The 20,535-nt window shown below is 45.0% G+C and overlaps 1 protein-coding gene across 2 annotated transcripts in view; it reads left to right on the top strand.

Annotated features, from left to right (window-relative positions):
- Window positions 1-20,535, top strand: part of LOC134213890 (lateral signaling target protein 2 homolog) — a 60,750-nt gene that overhangs the window by 17,280 nt on the left and 22,935 nt on the right. For both annotated transcript variants that reach the window (XM_062693342.1, XM_062693343.1), the window contains exons 2-3: window positions 2,566-3,079; window positions 20,253-20,313. In XM_062693342.1, the coding sequence (XP_062549326.1) occupies window positions 2,566-3,079; window positions 20,253-20,313 (575 nt within the window). The remainder of the gene's footprint in view (window positions 1-2,565; window positions 3,080-20,252; window positions 20,314-20,535) is intronic.

Below are 20,535 nucleotides of genomic sequence, written 5' to 3' on the forward strand. Positions count from 1 at the left end.
ATTCTTAACACTCTTTCTGTCTCCAGCAGACACTTTTTTTTTAATTTCTCGACTCTCCGTCTATCTTTACCGGAGAGTCTTCTTTATCTTTAGACCTCCGTCTTCTACCACCGGGGTCTTTTAGTTTTCCTCGACTCTCCGTCTATTTCCACCAGAGAGCCTTGTTTATTCTAAGACCTCCGTCTACTTCTACCGGAGTCTATTTCTTGGCTCTCCGTCTATTTCCACCGGAGAGCCTCTACCCAACCTACCTTTTTGCGCCATTGTCGTGACCGGAACTTCCAAGCTCCGATTGACGGAATGGTGCCACCCGCTACTCGCCATCGGAGCGAATGCTGTCACCTCCGAACGACAATTCAAGTAGAGAGCAGTGCTTTCTATTCGAATTGTCCACGAGAATCTGCTTCCTCCAGTGACATTTCGATCAGCAGAGGGCGGTGCCACCCGCTTACTCACTGTCAACCAATGTCACCGGGAATTCCGCTGCTACTTGGACCTACTCCTGTAGGTCCTGGTCCCGGGATGGCCACTACGTTAAAGTAGTGTAGCCCTGGTCGATGCGTTTCCACACATCTACCAACTATTCAAATCCGTTCGATCATTTTTCTCATATTCATAGACATATGAGTCATGGTACGTTAGTGATGAGTTAACGCTTCATGCATATCATTCGTACCTTGTTGCCATATTTTACCATTAACGCCATCGATTTGCATTAGATGACATTTAATTGCCTACTTCACGGTTGATTCCTAGCAATACGCACCGAGCTTTCATAGCTTGGTTACACCACACATTCAAGAGTTTGAGATATGAGATGATTTATAGTTAGCCGCAAACTATTTTTTTTTAAGAGTTATCAAGTATGTTTAAAGGAACTTATGCTTTGTTATATTTTTTTCTATTTACTAAATCTCCAATACTACACTCCCCTATTCGGCATTAATCATTGATACCATACACATACTCTGTTTCAATATTTTTTATCGATGGTTAATTCTATATCATTCGCATAGTTGGTTATGACATTTTTTGGTTTCGTAGATAGTAATCTTTAATTTCAACCGTCTAAGACGAATTAAGCACTCTCCATTTAATTCCACCAGTTAATTTTCGTTATCTTTGCAGTTACGTATTTCGACCACAACAACTTGGGGTCGAAATACGTATCTGCAAAGATAACGAAAATTAACTAGTGGAATTAAATGGAGAGTGCTTAATTCGTCTTAGACTGGCTATAAAGCCCTGATTGAACTACCTAGCGTGGTTGATGCCTTTCGTGTGCGAAAACATACTACAAATGTAAGTAATAATTTCTTAACGTGTATTTTTTTTGAGTTACAAGTAAATCAGTTAATCTCTGTAACGAGGAGTGAGGTTTATTCAACACACACATAGACACACGCGGATAAGAGGTCGAGAAGACGAGGATGAAAGACAAGGCCATCAAGAGCAGCAAGAGAGCTTGTTTCGACAACATACGCGAAGGTGCCAACGCGACTCCGTGGGGTGGAGCCTACAGGATAGTGATGGCCAAAACCAAAGGGGCTCTTTACCCCCCGAACGGTCTCCGGATAGTTAGGCGAGGATTATCGAGGTACTCTTCCCGTCTCGTGCCACAAGTACCTGGCCTTCTGCACCGCAAGGCCGAAATGGTGGCTTCGTTGACGAACGGAGTTACTTGTGGTGGCCAAATCCCTGGTAACGAACAAAGCTCCAGGGTCTAACGGAGTTCTGAACAGCGCTTTCAAGGCATTGGATACTTAATGACGCTAGCATGAAGTTTACCATAGCATAGTGTTCAAGTACGAGACATTGAAGACGGCCCTACTGTTCAGGTTGAAATACGTATCTGTAAAGTAACAATCAAGTGGTTGAATTAAAAGGGATAGTACCAATTCGTCTTATGACAAGTGAAGACATTGCACTAACAAGCTCTAAATAATTTTCTATATGTTTTACCGAATTTCACAACTGGCGCTTTATGAATCTTCGAACGATTATTCCACCAAGGGCGCTTAAATAACGCAGTTGCTTAAGAGTGTCAACGGGCGTTTTGTCCAAATGTGTAAGTCTTCCGATCTCTCGACGTCCAAGGTTCTAACTTAGTCTGCTGCAGTTCACTTTTTACCGGTGTTGAACTTTATTTAGAATTAAAAAAAAACGATAATAAAGAAAACTAAAAATCTTTCATAAATTAAATGAATACCGATTTCTTGTAGTAAATTTGCATAAGTCGTTTGATTGGAAATCTTACGTCCTATTGCTTCAGTGTAGCAGTAGACAACGCATAGAACATTCACATAACACAGTGGAGAGTTTTCCGCTTTTCGAAAAGTTTTCTCCTTACTAGGGAGGGAATCGAACCCACACACTATGGCTTGCAAAGCCGCTAGATGTCGACAGTTGCCGAGAAGCGCATGGCCACGAGGCCTACAATTTTATAACGCACAAGAATGGCACCATCAACGCTAGGTTGATTGATGATTTTTTAAATACAATTACTTGTGTAAATGTAATTATGCTAAGAAATGCTTCATTTGTTTTATTTTCTCTTATTTTCAGCTCTAATGAAAGCAATCGCGAAACTAATAGTGCACTCGAGGATAGAACAGAAAACTCATTAGACTTAATAACTACTTCTACGCAAAAGCCATCAACAAAGAGTAATAATTTGAATAAGTCACAGAAAATTGGCTTTAATGCATACAGCAAGTCTTATTTTGAGGAATTGTTGCACAGATATAAGTCAAACTCGCCATATTATAAAGATTATCGGCTAAAAGACTCAAGTCGATTACTCAAATCTTTTTCTGATACAAAGTGCAATGATAAAAAGTGTAACTATGAGGAAGCAGAAGAGGATTCTGATGATTATGACTACGACTATGAGGAAGAGGAAGAAGATGATGACGAATACGATGCCGACGTTGTGGATAATGCTGAGGCACAAGGCGATGCCGGATATAGCACAACCGCAAATCCAGTATTTCATGGAACAATAGGAATAGCAAAAAACAATATAACATCGTCGTCCAACAAAGTTTTCGATATACATGCGAATACACAAGAAGGAACAGTAAGTGCTTTTTTCTAATTATTATTGTAATTTATCAGCTGCCACCCTGCTTAAAATTGTCCGCCCATATACACTTAAGTTAGGTGAGACTTACCGAACCTTCACCGATAACATGCGCTGACCGTATAGTAGGGGAGGAGGCCCCAAAACGTCCGAGGCAAAACGCCTTTTGTGGTTTCCCTCATTAAGATGGCCGTAACAAAACTAGATCTAAAATAATGTAGGTTAGGTGAAAAAAGTTTCACACAAGCGTATGGGAAGGTCGGAAAAACTGAAAATTTCCACATTTTGAAGAAACATGTAACATTTTGGCGAGGCAAAACGCCCTAGTGGCACTAACCTACAATGTACTTGCGTCTCCACGCACTATCCATACCAGAATGCTGTTTCGCCGACGCGTGGTGCTTTGTTCCCTAGGAGCTGCCAACTAAAAGGCGTTTTGCCTCATGAGTTTTCCGGCAACAGAATATCACCACTTTTTTGAAATGTGAATATTTTCAATATGATTGAGATTTTTGACAATTTTTGAATGGCATCAATTACCTATCTAACCCTTAAAAGACTGGGACGACACTTTGACCATACTTTTGGTCATAGCTCATGACGCCGTGGGCCGATTTTTGGAATTTATATAGTTTTACAAAGGGGAATAGCAGCACTTTCAAATGCCGTTACGAAATTCCGGTTCATAGATTCCCGTCCGGAGGAATAACCGGAAATGTAGGGGACACCTCGCATATTTCCATGTATTGAAGGTCAAATTTTAATTGTAGTCAATAGTATTCTAATAAAAATAGCTCAAATCGACAATTATATTAATATATGATTGCCAGGAATAGATATCTGTGAATTAATAGACTTAAATTGACAACTACGTCCACTATTCCGGGACCGGAATCACCGGTATGTGGTTCCGGAGGACCATATCAAAATTTCAGAGAACCATACCATGCGACACATCAAATTACACTGCCGCGACGAGATACGGCCAACGAAAGTATAATCGGACCGTTTTGGTCACACGTGACCACTCTGGCACAGGTTCCGGTATGCCACTATCCGGTTCCAGAGGACCAAATCAAAATTTCTGAGAACCACACCATGCGACACATCAAATTACACTGCCGCGACGTGATACGGCCAAAGAAAGTGTAATCGGACCGTTTTGGACACATGTGACCACTCTGACACAGGTTCCAGTACGCCACTATCCGGTTCCGGAGGAACAAAGTAAAATTTCTGAGAACCATACCATGCGACACATCAAATTACACTGCCGCGACGAGCTATGGCCAACGAAAAAAATTTCTGAGAACCACACCATGCGACACATCAAATTACACTGCCGCGACGAGATACGGCCAAAGAAAGTGTAATCGGACCGTTTTGGACACATGTGACCACTCTGACACAGGTTCCATTACGCCACTATCCGGTTCCGGAGGAACAAAGTAAAATTTCTGAGAACCATACCATGCGACACATCAAATTACACTGCCGCGACGAGCTATGGCCAACGAAAGTGCAATTGGACCGTTTTGGACACATGTGACCACTCTGGCACAGGTTCCGGTACGCCACTATCCGGTTCCGGAGGACCAAATCAAAATTTCAGAGAACCATACCATGCGACACATAAAATTACACTGCCGCGACGAGATATGGCCAACGAAAGTGTAATCAGACCGTTTTGGACACATGTGACCACTCTGGCACAGGTTCCAGTACTCCACTATCCGGTTCCAGAGGACCAAATCAAAATTTCAGAGAACCATACCATGCGACACATCAAATTACACTGCCGCGACGAGATATGGCCAACGAAAGTGTAATCGGACCGTTTTGGTCACACGTGACCACTCTGGCACAGGTTCCGGTATGCCACTATCCGGTTCCAGAGGACCAAATCAAGATTTCTAAGAACCACACCATGCGACACATCAAATTACACTGCCGCGACGAGATACGGCCAAAGAAAGTGTAATCGGACCGTTTTGGACACATGTGACCACTCTGACACAGGTTCCAGTACGCCACTATCCGGTTCCGGAGGAACAAAGTAAAATTTCTGAGAACCATACCATGCGACACATCAAATTACACTGCCGCGACGAGCTATGGCCAACGAAAGTGCAATTGGACCGTTTTGGACACATGTGACCACTCTGGCACAGGTTCCGGTACGCCACTATCCGGTTCCAGAGGACCAAATCAAAATTTCAGAGAACCATACCATGCGACACATCAAATTACACTGCCGCGACGAGATATGGCCAACGAAAGTGTAATCAGACCGTTTTGGACACATGTGACCACTCTGGCACAGGTTCCAGTCAAAGGACCAAATCAAAATTTCAGAGAACCATCCTCGTTTGTCGGGTGAAGATCACTGCGTCCAGATTTTAGGACTATTGTGATATACCCTTTTACTGTGAAATACGCAAGTTATCTCAGTAACATGTTTGTCACTGAGATACCTTGGTATCGACTGAACTCAAGACCATCTATTATTGATGAATAGAGATCCTGAGTTACAGTATGTGACTCCCCCATTCTGGCGAGACTAGCTTTATGAAGCCAACCACGTCCTTGGGGATAAGATCCATATGTCAGCAGGCCCTAAAAGGGCTTGCTGAGAACTTTGAACCTACGTTGGGTGAGTGCACTGCAATAGCAGAGGATGTGTTCTGATGTTTCTCTCTCCTCGTCACAGAAGCGGCAATTTGAGGTTTGGATTGCTCCGATCTTTTGTAGATGGTATCTGCAGGGGCAGTGTCCAGTTATTAGACCGGTGTAGATGTTGAGATCCCTTTTGTTGAGACCTAATAGTTGTTGGGTTTTCTTGGGGTTAATCGTTACGAGCCTTTTGGATTGGCTCGTATGGGGAAGTGCATTCCAGTTTGATGTGATTTGACTGACCATATATTTGTTCAGTTCCATTTTTACAGAGCAGTCTGAGATCCCGCAGAAGGGCTCAGGGCCAATGAACCTTTCATTAGATCCATTCCTGGCTAGCTCATCAGCAATCTCGTTTCCCTCTAGACCCGTATGTCCTGGGATCCAATATAGGTAGACTCGATTGGCACAGGTTTCGGTACGCCACTATCCGGTTCCGGAGGACCAAATCAAAATTTCAGAGAACCATACCATGCGACACATCAAATTACACTGCCGCGACGAGATATGGCCAACGAAAGTGTAATCAGACCATTTTGGACACATGTGACCACTCTGGCACAGGTTCCGGTATGCCACTATCCGGTTCCAGAGGACTAAATCAAAATTTCTGAGAACCACACCATGCGACACATCAAATTACACTGCCGCGACGAGATACGGCCAAAGAAAGTGTAATCGGACCGTTTTGGACACATGTGACCACTCTGACACAGGTTCCAGTACGCCACTATCCGGTTCCGGAGGAACAAAGTAAAATTTCTGAGAACCATACCATGCGACACATCAAATTACACTGCCGCGACGAGCTATGGCCAACGAAAGTGCAATTGGACCGTTTTGGACACATGTGACCACTCTGGCACAGGTTCCGGTACGCCACTATCCGGTTCCGGAGGACCGAATCAAAATTTCAGAGAACCATACCATGCGACACATCAAATTACACTGCCGCGACGAGATATGGCCAACGAAAGTGTAATCGGACCGTTTTGGACACATGTGACCATTCTGGCACAGGTTCCGGTACGCCACTATCCGGTTCCAGAGGACCAAATCAAAATTTCTGAGAACCATACAATGCGACACATCAAATTACACTGCCGCGACGAGATATGGCCAACAAAAGTGTAATCGGATCGTTTTGGACACATGTGACCACTCTGGCACAGGTTTCAGTACGCCACTATCCGGTTCCAGAGCACCAAATCAAAATTTCTGAGAACCATACCATGCGACACATCAAATTACACTGACGCGACGAGATAGAGCCAACGAAAGTGTAATCGGACTGTTTTGGACACATGTGACCACTCTGGAACAGATTCCAGGTACTTCACTATCCGGTCCGGAGAACCAAATCAAAATTTCAGAGAACCACACCATGCGACACATCAAATTACACTGCCGCGACGAGATATGACCAACGAAAGTGTAATCGGACCATTTTGGACCCATGTGGCCACTGTGGCACAGGTTCAGCTACGCCACTATCTGGTTCCGCAGGACAAAATCAAAATTTTAGATAACCATACCATGCGACACATCAAATTACACTGCCGCGACAAGATATGGCCAACGAAAGTGTAATCGAACCGTATTGGACACATGTGACCACTCTGGCACAGGTTCCGGTACGCCACTATCCGGTTCCGGAGGAACAAATCAAAATTTCAGAGAACCATACCATGCGACACATCAAATTACACTGCCGCGACGAGATATGACCAACGAAAGTGTAATCGGACCATTTTGGACCCATGTGGTCACTGTGGCACAGGTTCAGCTACGCCACTATCCGGTTCCGAAGAACCAAATCAAAATTTTAGAGAACCATACCATGCGACACATCAATTACAATGCCGCGACAAGATATGGCCAACGAAAGAGTAATCGGACTGTTTTGAGTACATGTGACCACTCTGGCACAGGTTCCGGTGCGCCCTGATACGGTTTCGGAGGACCAAATCAAAATTTTAGAGAACCATACCATGCGACACATCAATTACAATGCCGCGACAAGATATGGCCAACGAAAGAGTAATCGGACTGTTTTGAGTACATGTGACCACTCTGGCACAGGTTCCGGTGCGCCCTGATACGGTTTCGGAGGACCAAATCAAAATTTTAGAGGACCAGACCATGCCACACATCAAATTACACTGCCACAGCAAGATATGGCCTACGAAATTGTAATCGGACCGTTTTGGACCCATGTGACCACTCTGGCACAGGTTCCGGTATGCCACTATCCGGAGGACCAAATAAAAAATGCGGAGAACCATCGAATCGAAATTTCAGGAATTGAAGCGTTTTGGGCTCATTCGGCCTTTCAATTTAGCCAAAATGCACATACTAGCTAGAGATCTGGATGAGCTGTAATATGGAACCCACCAGATGGTAGTGTATCAAAGATACAGGGACAATGAAACAACATATCATGAGCATGAGCAGGGTAACCGTACAACTTGTAGCTGCTACTTAGTGAATGACTAGAACTTGAGAAATTGTATTGACCACCAAGTGAATAAGGCCCCAAACGCAATATAACGGAACGGCGACGGAAACGGCAAATTTGACATAACTAACTGTCAAATTTTCCGTTTCCGTCGCCGTTCCGTTGTATTGCGTTTGGGGCTTAAAGCTTGAATTTTAGGCTATCCATGTACAAATTTTGGAATTTCAATGCATTGTGGCATTGACTTAGTAAGTAAGTGGCCGTTACAAATATTTAATAAACACTATATCTTACTGGTCTCCGAAAGGTAAAGAGAGAACAGGTGTTCGTAAAAAAATAAAAAACTACAGATTTATAAAAGAATGTTTTGAAAATCCTCAAAATATTCCGGAAATTATACTGTTGCTCCCTCAAATTCTTATTCTTATTAGTCCGATTTCACTTTCGTTGGCCATATCTTGTCGCGACAGTATAATTTGATGTGTCGCATGGTATGGTTCTATAAAGTTTTGATTCGGTCCTCCGGAACCAGATAGTGGCGTACCGGAACCTATGCCAGAGTGATCACATGTGCTCAAAACGGTCCGATTACACTTTTGTTGGCCATATCTCGTCGCGGCAGTATTTTTTGATGTGTCGCATGGTATGGTTCTCTGAAATTTTGATTTGGTCCTCCGGAACCGGATAGTGGCGTACCGGAACCTGTGCCAGAGTGGTCACAGGTGTCCAAAACGGTCCGATTATACTTTCGTTGGCCGTATCTCGTCGCGGCTGTGTAATTTGATATGTCGCATGGTGTGGTTCTCTGAAATTTTGATTTGGTCCTCCGGAACCGGATAGTGGCGTACCGGAACCTATACCAGAGTGGTCACATGTGTCCAAAACGGTTCGATTATACTTTCGTTGGTCGTATCTCGTCGCGGCAGTGTAATTTGATGTGTCGCATGGTGTGGTTCTCTGAAATTTTGATTTGGTCCTCCGGAACCGGATAGTGGCGTACTGGAACCTGTGCCAGAGTGGTCACATGTGTCCAAAACGGTCCGATTACACTTTCGTTGGCCATATCTCGTCGCGGCAGTGTAATTTGATGTGTCGCATGGTATGGTTCTCAGAAATTTTGATTTGGTCCTCTGGAACCGGATAGTGGCGTACCGGAACCTGTGCCAGAGTGGTCACATGTGTCCAAAACGGTCCGATGACACTTTCGTTGGCCGTATCTCGACGCGGCAGTGTAATTTGATGTGTCGCATGGTATGGTTATCTGAAATTTTGATTTGGTCTTCCGGAACCACATACCGGTAATACCGGTCCCGGAATAGTGGACGTAGTTGTCAATATAAGTCTATTGATTCACAGATATCGATTCCTGGCAATCATATAGGGGAACTGTTCCGTTTTCAATCTCACTGTACATATATTCATCTCATCGCGAAACAAAGAAATACGGCACCAATTTCGTTCCTTCTTTTTGCTAACATGCATGCTCACTGTTGAAAAAATCACAAAAATAATAAACAAATCAAATACCTTTTCGTTGCTTTGTTTTTCGTAGGACCAATATCGGAGCTATGAGATGAAGTCCAGGAGCAGTAACCCTATTAATATAATTGTCGATTTGAGCTATTTTTATTAGAATACTATTGACTACAATTAAATTTTGACCTTCGATATATGGAAATATGCGAGGTGTCCCCTACATTTCCGGTTATTACTCCGGACGGGAATCTACGAATCGGAATTTCGTAACGGCATTTGAAAGTGCTGCTATTCCCCTTTGTAAAACTATATAAATTCCGAAAATCGGCCCATGGCATCATAAGTTATGACCAAAAGTATGGTCGAAGTGTCGTCCCAGTTTTTTAAGGGTCTGATGCATAATGTAAAAATACCCATGAATAGTGTTACAAATAAGACAACAAAGCAGTGTTTACTTAGCTAGGGCATATTGCCCCTCTTCCCCTACATCGGCTTCCAACCATAATCGGGCTTAACCAGTCCCACAAGTGTCGGATACAATAAAACAAAAATTAAGTTGTAAGGATAGGGAGAAGAGTTGCGTTTCCTGAAACGAGACAAAGAGGATAATTGAACCGTTTGTTTGAGAAACTGCATATGTAACATTTTTGGCCAAAATGAGATTTTTATATATTCTAAATCCTCGTCCAAAAATACGTATTCGTTTGTTTGAGAAAATACATATGTCCACGTACTTTGAAGAGGATTTGTGGAGTACTGCTTACATTTTTTGCACTGAAAGTGCCCCAGGGCTCTGAGTTTTGCCAAAAACTATTATTCTGTATCGAAGAAATCGAAAGATTCGGTGCAAATTTGTTCAAAAACAGTTTTTTGTTGTTTTCTCGAAATAGTGTATGTCGTGACTCAAATGGACTTATGCAGTTTCTCAAACAAATGATTCAATTATGATTTGTATAATAAGGTCGATACAAATATTAAATTTATTTTTTGTCCGAGAGGTCTTGGAAGGTACGAGGGGAGGGGGGGTTGGAATAAAAACAATAACAAGGAAAAAAAAATCCAAACTGAAATTATTCCATGTAAAATTTAAAATTTTAATGGTAAATGATAGCAAAGAATATGGATAGGTATTTGTAACATATTAATTCAGTAGTGAATATAGCGCAAACTTATAATTTAAAATCCAGAATAATAATCCACCTACCGGTGATGGTGCCGTTCTCGTGTAATGTAAAACAAGAAAACACATACGAGTATCAAGAAAACATATAAGAGAGGTCAAAATTGCACTTTAAGGAGATTCAGTTATTTTCACCAATTCACATTTATTTGCATTTATTTCAATGCATTGCAGCAGTTTAAAAAAAAATCTTCGAGCTGAGTCGATTGGTATATAACACTATGAGTCTTCGAGCCTTCTATCAAAAGAAATGATAGCCTTTCGGTACAACTTTGATGTACGAGAAAGGCACAAAATACTGGAACTTATTTCTGCAGAATATTTTGTTTTTTTGGACAATAACAACATTTTTTTAAAGTACTGCCAGCATTATCAGCTTGGCAGCCAGATGTACTTTTGAAATCACAGGCGTGTTGTCTGAACTTGTTTTATGAAGTTCTTGCATTGGTTCGGAAATGCAGACTTTCCGGACTATACAGAATACATGTGAAGTAGAATCGGTGGAGCACGTCATATCAGTATGCCCACGTTCCTAAAATTATTGGAATGCCATGATACTTGGTAGCGGCATATATGAGCTCGGGCAAACCCGCAGAGAGGATGCAATGGACAATAATCTCACCCATGCAAAAAACATGCGCGGATGAACTGCGGCGATTTCTGTATATGTAGTCGATTTCATCAATTTATTTAGTCTAGATCTAAACAGATAACACTGAATCAACAATTTGACGCCACAATACACGGTTCGAGGCCGCATCTCTCCATCCTCGAATACGCCTCACGCTCGCCAAGTCGTTTTGCACCTGGTCTGCCTATCTCGCTCGCTGCGCTCCACGCCGTATCGTACCTGCCGAATCGGAAGGGAACACCATCTTTGCAAAGTTGCTGTCCGGCATTCTTGCAACATGTCCTGCCCATCGTACCCTTCCGGCTTTAGCTACTTTCTGGATACTGGGTTTGCCGTAGAGTTGGGGAGCTCGTGGTTCATTCTTCGCGGCAACACACCGTCTTCTTGCACACCGCCAAAGATGGTCCTAAGCACCCGTCTCTCGAATACTCCTAGTGCTTGCAAGTTCTCCTCGAGCATTGTCCATGTTTCATGTCCGTAGAGGTCAACCGGTCTTATTAGCGTCTTGTACATGACACAATTGGTGCGGTGGCGAATCTTTTTTGACCGCAGTTTCTTCTGGAGCCTGTAGTAGGCCCGACTTCCACAGATGATGCGCCTTCGTATTTCACGACTAACATTGTTATCAGCCGTTAGCAAGGATCCGAGGTGGACAAATTCCTCGACCACCTCGAAGGTATCCCCGTCTATCGTAACACTGCTTCCCAGGCGGGCCCTGTCGCGCTCGGTTCCGCCCACAAGCATGTACTTTGTCTTTGACACATTCACCACCAGTCCAACTTTTGTTGCTTCACGTTTCAGGCGGGTGTACAGTTCTGCCACCTTTGCAAATGTTCGGCCGACAATGTCCATGTCATCCGCGAAACAAATAAATTGACTGAATCTGTTGAAAATTGTACCCCGGCTGTTACACCCGGCTCTCCGCATGACACCTTCTAGCGCAATGTTGAACAACAGGCACGAAAGTCCATCACCTTTTCTTAGTCCCCGGTGCGATTCGAACGAACTTGAGTGTTCGCCCGAAATCTTCACACAGTTTTGCACACCTGTACACCTTAATAAAGATAAAAAAAAAAATTGCACACCATCCACCGTTGCTTTGATCAGTCTGGTAAGCTTCCCAGGGAAGCTGTTCTCGTCCATAATTTTCCATAGCTCTACGCGGTCTATACTGTCGTATGCCGCCTTGAAATCAACGAACAGATGGTGCGTATGTAGTCGTACGGAGGTCATTTCGGCTCAAGCACGGCGGTTGCTGTCTGGGCGCTTCCCAACCCCGGCACGATCTGAGATGTCTTCTCATGTGACTTGTTGCAGATTCTCGTTTACCTTACTCCAATAAAAGGTAAGATACACTGAAAACAACCTTGCTTATTGAGAGTTACAGTTTTATGAAAAATAAAACATTCTTCCAAACAAGTTCTAAAATAATCTAAATAAATCTTATTTACTTTATAAAAATAGCTTATCAAAATTACACACTACATTGGCGATACTGGGATTGGTTTCCTTCTCAGCACCCATGTACACGTGTGGCATTAATTGAGTGGGATCCAATTCTCACACACTCACTCTTGTGTTCTGAGCATCTTTAGGGGGACATAGGGCCAACGTACACGCTTAAAATCAATAACACAGAGATGTGTTTGCATCACACAAAACGGACCTAATGCGGAACATCCCCTAGATGAGCGACAGTTACACAGGCACAAAAATGCCTCGTACGGTCGTGATAACGGTATTTTTCAACATGTACAGATTCCTCGTTTGTACAGATTCCTCGTTTCATGAGGAACCAAATACTGTTGAAAATATTGAAATCCAAGCTTCAATAAAACCACACGAGCTATTTTTGTGGCTGTGTAACTATCGCTCATCTAGGGGATGTTCCGCATTAGGTCCGTTTTGTGTGATGCAAACACATCTCTGTGTTATTGATTTTAAGCGTGTAAACGATCTCTATCCTTGACTTCGGCCTAAGTTTGATTTCTATCGACTCCGTTTATTTCTCTGTCAAGGTTCTGTCGCCAGGAGATCTTCGTTTTGCCTCTGCTACGATGTCCTGCCGGATTCCTGTCCAGCGCTTGCTTGCAGATTTCTTCTCCGATCTTACGTGGTGTATGAAAGGTCTACGTCCATTCACATTGTGGAGATGCTGTTGATATCAGATTTAGATGGACTTTGACATCGGTTGATGAATACTCACAAATTTATGTGATCTCTGCTACTACGCACCAAGTCTCACTGGCGTATAACATCGCATATTTCACGTTAGAGTTGCGTATTCGGGGTTTGGTGCATTGCCTGAACCGATTGGATCTGCATGTTCGATGTTGATCTTGGTCCGCCGCCCGACCTTCTCCACAGTTTGCCCGGCTACCGCAGTTGGAACTATAAATGTAGACGAAGAATCAGAAGGAATACATTTACGCCCTTTTCAAATGTTGGTCTAGATTGGTAACATCCAACGATTTGATCTTGTTGACGTTGATGAGTGGGAGCGTACGGACAGGTCATTCTGTTTACTCTACAAGGTAGAGCGCTGTTGCGTTGATAAAGTAGTATCATCATCTGGGTTGAGGTCGTTCGATTGCTCTATGGTGGTGATGGTGGGCTGTTAGAGTGGTCCATGATTTCGTCGATTACTATGGGCAACAGCAATAGAGATATAATACATCTATCCTTGCCTCACTCTAGCGATTCCATTGTTCATGACTCTGTGGTCAATCAGCTCCAGACAGAGGGACTCTTGAAATTCATTGACCTGCTCCAGGATGATGCAAAGCGTAACAGAATGGCTCTGACTTGATCGTGCGCGGCTGAATCTTACCTGCTGCCGTCGGAGAATTGTCAACCTTTCCCTATATCCGAATTAGGATAAGACGTCAAAACTTGAAGAAGTTGTTCTAAGTGGTCGAGCCAACGTTTCAGCTGATCAGTTAGATCGGTTAGTGACTGACATGGAATAGTCCTTGCTCTAATCATGCGTCGTGGAATATCGCAGAGGAGGCTATATACGCCGGTTGTTTCGGCGTCTTTCCTCCCATCGTCGACCGGGGAGTCTACCTGCGCCCGTTTCTCCCATCTGCAGCCAGCAGCGTTTGACTTACTTCTCTTGAGCCGCTTTAAGTTGACAGGTCTAGTAAGTCTCCTTAATATTCGGGACCTGACAGGATATACAATATTTATGCAGATAGAGATATACAGGGGTTAGACAAAAAGGTTGAGATAGGTAAAATTATGTCAAAATTCAAATCAGCATAACTTTGCGTATAATAATCCGATATTAATAAACATAAAATAAATTTAATATTTGTTTCGGCCTAATTCCGCGCGGAGGGATGCTAATTGACTCCTTGGATCTAAAGATATTTCGTACCTCTCTGACAACCGGTATTTGTAACCGCGTCTATGCTGAAGGTTTTATCTTTTTGACACTTTCTTCGGAAGGGATTCAATTTTTTTCTGTAGAGGTTAGCTAGGAATTATGAGCATGTGTTAACACATTAATAGCTTAATTATTTGCATGTATATGTGCGTATGTGTGCAATTTTTCAAATTTATGACCATATCAATCTTAATCATTTGTATGTTATTAAACATGCTTAATTCCACAAAAGTTAGGCCTTCATAACGCAAAATAAATGTTATTATGAAGTTTCATTCAAACCAAAGACCGATTGAGATAGTTATGGATTATTCAATATCAAGGCCTCTGAAGCATATGAAAATGCGTCTGGTGCTACGAAATTTTCTAATCATGCTCATATGGATTAAATCCGAAAATCGCGTGATAGAATTACAATGCGTAGGGTAAATGATAAAAATATATCCAAAACTTCAAAGTATATTTGGATGTCCAAAATACCATCGTTACTCTATTCATTTGTTTTTGTGTAGGTGGATTTATTCGGGTTTTTGTTCATATTTTCAATTAGAATAAATTTTTGCCTTTGTCGTACGACAAAGTTGTACCAAAAGGCTATCATGTCACTCGTGCGTGCGTGTGTGTGTGTGTGGGTGTGTAACACTGTGTATGTGTGTTTCTTTTCTTTTTCTTTTTCTTCCTAAGCAATGGAGGGGGAATCTGCTCAACAGACATTCTGGGTTGTCCAGGAAGTGTGGGGTTAGGGGCCACCTCCAAACGAGGGAGGCAGGACTGCATCCCCGACCCGCTAAACCGTTTCCATTGCCGCCAAGCCCATAGTCCCTTCGGTACAACCAGAAAGTAATGCTTCAAAGGGGGGCCAGTGCATAACGCAGACACTCGGGCGAGGCCGAGCAAGCCAGCTGCGTTACTTGCACTGTGATTTTGCAGCACGCTTAAACGTCAGGCAAGCCTTCAAGACGTCCGAGCCTCGTCCGCCGTGATGACTAGGGCATCGCCCCTGGAGTGATTGGCGCCTACCCTAGACTTCTTGCTACCCTCATTCGCCTGGGTCTTCTTTTCGGCCCTTGACGTCTTCGGTTTTCTCTTGTTCTTGACCAGGGTCCAGGAGGCGTCATCCCCCTCTATTTCCCTGGTCTGGTGCGGCTGAGAGCTCTCAGCCTGCCGTAACCCCTTACCACCGTCTTTCCTGGGTGGACGGACCTTTTCAGGTCCTTCCTCCCCCCTTTTGGGAGGTACCTGGCCGGGGTTCAGCTTCCCAGCCCCACTACCCTTGTTCGGGGTAGTAACCCTCCGCGTTTTGGAGCGGCCCCCAGGGAGCTCATCCCCTGGAGACTGTCTCCCCCGTTTTTGTGTCTGCTCCGTTGGAACAGTCACCCCCGACGTACCCGCAAATACTTGAGCCTTAGTCTGGGTAGACTTTGGTACCACCGTCTTCGCTGGCACGCCTTCGGTCGATTCGACCTTGCCCGAGTCCGCGAATCCTTGGGCCTCAGTCTGGGTAGACCTCGACTCCACCGATTTCACGGGTTAACACTTGGCCGTCCCGACCACCCTCTCCAGCTTGGCGTCCAGCATCGACTTTCGAAGTTTCTGCAAGCTCCTCTTGAGGTCCTTACTGATATGATGCTTTGATGACGCAAAGTCGATGATGGCGTCCAGCTGTTCCGTCGCCACCTCGAAGGCCGAAAGCCCATCGCGTTTGCGGTTCATCGCCTCCACAAGCCATGGGCCGTCAATAACCCCTACCGGCGTTTTTTTAGCCGAGAGGAAGGTTAAGCGACCCACGCTGGCGCTGCCGACTATTGCCTCTGGCATCCTAGGCGGAGACCTGAACAACCCACCTCTTGCGAAGGGGTTGTCGCCTACACTACTACCACTAATTGCAGAATTGACTTGGTTTTCCATTTTGGTCCCACGAGTTGCTCGGGAAAAGAGGTCTACCACGCCAGAGCCCAGCATGACGCGGTAAGGGACAATTACTGTGGAGGGTGCCCAGGTACCCCACAGGCTCCATTAAAGGCCTAGCTTATTATTTCATCCCCCTGGCCATGCATCCCCTCGGCACGGGTCGCTTGACGCCTTGGGATTAGGGGTTAGGGACGATGGTCCCGGTCTAACTCGCAGTGGCCATGGGGAGGGGTCGTCAAGCCCTTGGACAAAGTCCCTGCTGCCCACTCTGTGTGTGTTTTTTTTTTTTTTTTTTTTTTTTATAGAGGGATGAAGGCAAATCTGCATACAGACACCTGAAATTATCACTCAGGGAGTGGGGTTGGCGCGGTTGGCAGAAGGCCAGACCGCCGGACCCACTAAACCCACCCAAGCAACAGAAGGTTACTTGAGTTACCCTCTCTTCTAATGCACAATTCCCCCCGGGACTACCTTTCAGTATTACTTCTGTGGGGAAAAGCAGTACTAAAAGTACTCCTCCCAAAACAACACCTTTCACAGTGCCTCTCTTCGATGTTTTGTCATACGTCTGAGCCCTTTGGCTCCCTTATTGGTGCCAGCAAGCACACAAAAGCGTGGGCCCTTAAGCCCTTTACTTTTTTTCCTTGTGCCATTCAGCAACGCATCTACTTTCCTCTTTATTTTTAGAGCCATTTAGCTCTCAACGTGCTCGCAAGCTACTCAGATAGTCCCCGGCGGCGGATCTACCCTACTCCGACAGGGAGTCCCCCGGCGGCAGGCTCCCCGATACCGACGACCCGCATTCGTGGATGGCTGTTACATTACCAACACTACACATTCACCTGGTATGCATGTTCATAGATCCGCTCAAGTCCTACGCACATTCTCACTTCAACGGGTGACCGGACGAGTGCCGAGGTCAGGCCAAAGATTCCGGGTGGAGATAGCTTCCGGTTCAGTGGTGCCCCGACGACCCGAAGCAGGTGCATTCACGCGGCACGATCTACTCAACTGGTCCCCGGCGGTGGACCTAGCCTACTCCGATTAACCGATTTCCCATGAACTGCGCCTTTCAGCTTCTTGCTTAACCGATGAGCCATTCAGCTCTCACCTTGGTCGCGGACTACTCGGATAGTCCCCGGCGGTGGATCAATCCTACTCCGACAGGGAGTTCCCCGACGTCAGGCTCCCCGTAACCGACGACCCGTCTCAACGGGTGACCGGGCGAGTGCCGAGGTCCATCCAAAGATTCCGGGTGGAGATAACTTCCAGTTCAATGGTGCCCCGACGACCCGAAGCCGGTACATTCGCACGCCACGGTCTACTCAGCTGATCCCCGGCGGTGGACCTAGCCTACTCCGATAACCGAGTTTCATTTGCCTTGAGCCATTCAGCTCTCACCTTATTCATTGAGCCATTTAGCTCCCGCCTCGGTCGCGATCGCGAACGACTCGGATAGTCCCCGACGGCGGATCTAACCTACTCCGACGAGAAGTTCCCCGAAAGCGGGAGCTCCTCCGAACCCGGCCGTTTCGCCACGTTCTGCGGCTACGCGCTCGCCGCAAGCTGAATACAGTTGCGACGCTATCGTTCCCATCCATTATCGACATATATATTCACGACTTCCACGACTCATGGTCCGCTATCCGTAACGGCTGCCTGCTGCTGCTCTATGCGCCAACTTCGTTGCAGGATGTCGGCTATCCTGGACGTCGCTCTTGCAACCGCTCTCCACTGTTCTGGGTTCTGGCACATTTTTATGACGATGTTATCGGTGTTGGTGTCCGTTCCGCATGCCCCCAACATCGCACTCCTCTCCGTTTCGAACCGAGGACATGTGAACAGGATGTGTTCAGCCGTTTCTGTCACGTCTGGGCATTGCGGACAGGTGGGAGAAGCCGCGTGACCAAACCTGTGTAGGTACCACTTGAAGCATCCATGGCCTGTTAAGAACTGGGTCAAGCCAAAGTTTAGCTCCCCATGAGGTCTGCTAATCCATGCCGACACACTTGGGACTAAGCGATGGGTCCACTTTCCCTTAGGCGAGTTGTCCCACTCTCTCTGCCATTTGGCTACCGTTGCTGCCTTTATATTCCTTCGAGCGTTATCGGTGCCCCTGAGGGCGTAGCACTCCTCGTCTTCCTCTACCACTCTGTGTGTGTGTGTGTGTGTGTGTGTGTGTGTGTGTGTGTGTGTGTGTGTGTGTGTTTTTTTCTTCCTAAACAATGGAGGGGGAATCTGCTCAACAGACATCCTGGGTTGACCAGGAAGTGCGGGGTTAGGGATCACCGAGGGAGGCAGGACTACATCCCCGACCCGCTAAACCGTTTCCATTGCCGCCAAGCCCAAGCCCAAGCCCGCCAAGTCCCTTCGGTACAACCAGAAAGTTATGCTTCAAAGGATGGCCAGTGCACATGTGTGTGTGTTGTGTGTGTGTGTGTGTGTGTTTTTTCTTCCTAAGCAATGGAGGGGGAATCTGCTCAACAGACATCCTGGGTTGTCCAGGAAGTGCGGGGTTAGGGATTACCTCCAACAGCAAACGAGGGATGCAGGACTACATACCCGACCCGCTTAACCGTTTCAATTGCCGCCAAGCCCATAGTTCCTTCGGTACAACCAGAAAGTAATACTTCAAAGGGGGTCAGTGCACAACGCACCATCGAGGTTAGCTGCGTGTCCTTGCAGCACCGAACATCGCTCAACAGACATCCTGGGTTGACCAGGAAGTGCGGGGTTAGGGATCACCGAGGGAGGCAGGACTACATCCCCGACCCGCTAAACCGTTTCCATTGCCGCCAAGCCCATAGTCCCTTCGGTACAACCAGAAAGTAATGCTTGTGTGTGTGTGTGTGTGTGTGTGTGTGTGTGTGTGTGTGTGTGTGTGTGTGTGTGTGTGTGTGTGTGTGTGTGTGTATGTAGGATTTACTCGCAACAAGTTGCATTCGACGCAGAATACTCTACCATTATTTTCTATTGAAAATTGGTCAGATCGGACTATGGGCTCGGAAGTTATGGCCAAAATACCACTTTTTATAAACAAATTGAGTAAAATAATGTCACTCATTTTTTAGGCACTTATCCTTAACCGATTTACTCGCAACAAGTTGCACTCGACGTAGAATACTCTTTCATTGTTTCCTATTGGAAATTGGCCAGATCGGACTATGGACTCAAGAGTAATGGCCAAAATACTATTTTGATAATGCACGAGAAAGGCACCATCATCGCTAGGTGGATTAATCAGGATTTTTTTAATATAAGTGATAGTTCATTTAATTAATTATATGTATGTATTACTTCTGAAGTTAAACGATTTACAATGATATGGAAATGCTAATATAATCTTCCAAACTTAGAGGTACATGATACGTACATGGACGTACATGATAGTTCATTGTTGAGAACCGTCAGTATCAAAACCATACAACATATTAAGCATGCGTTTCATTATAGGTAACAACGTCCGAGCCAGTGACTGAAAGACGACCAGCAAGAAAAGAATCTCATAAAACAGGTAATTTTTTATATTATTAAGTAAGTGTGTGTGTGTGTGTGTGTGTATTTTTTTAATTTTTTTTAATTTTTTTTACAAGGTGTAATCTGCCGCTAACCGCAAGTCGAGCACATCTGTATATGGACCTCCATATACAGATGTGCTCGACTTACGGTTAGCGGCAGTAATGCATTATACACTGACCCAGCACACGCGTAGTAGTTGCCAAGCTACCACATGGCA

This window comes from Armigeres subalbatus, chromosome 2 (assembly GCF_024139115.2).
Source record: "Armigeres subalbatus isolate Guangzhou_Male chromosome 2, GZ_Asu_2, whole genome shotgun sequence".
NCBI classification, from domain to species: domain Eukaryota; kingdom Metazoa; phylum Arthropoda; class Insecta; order Diptera; family Culicidae; genus Armigeres; species Armigeres subalbatus.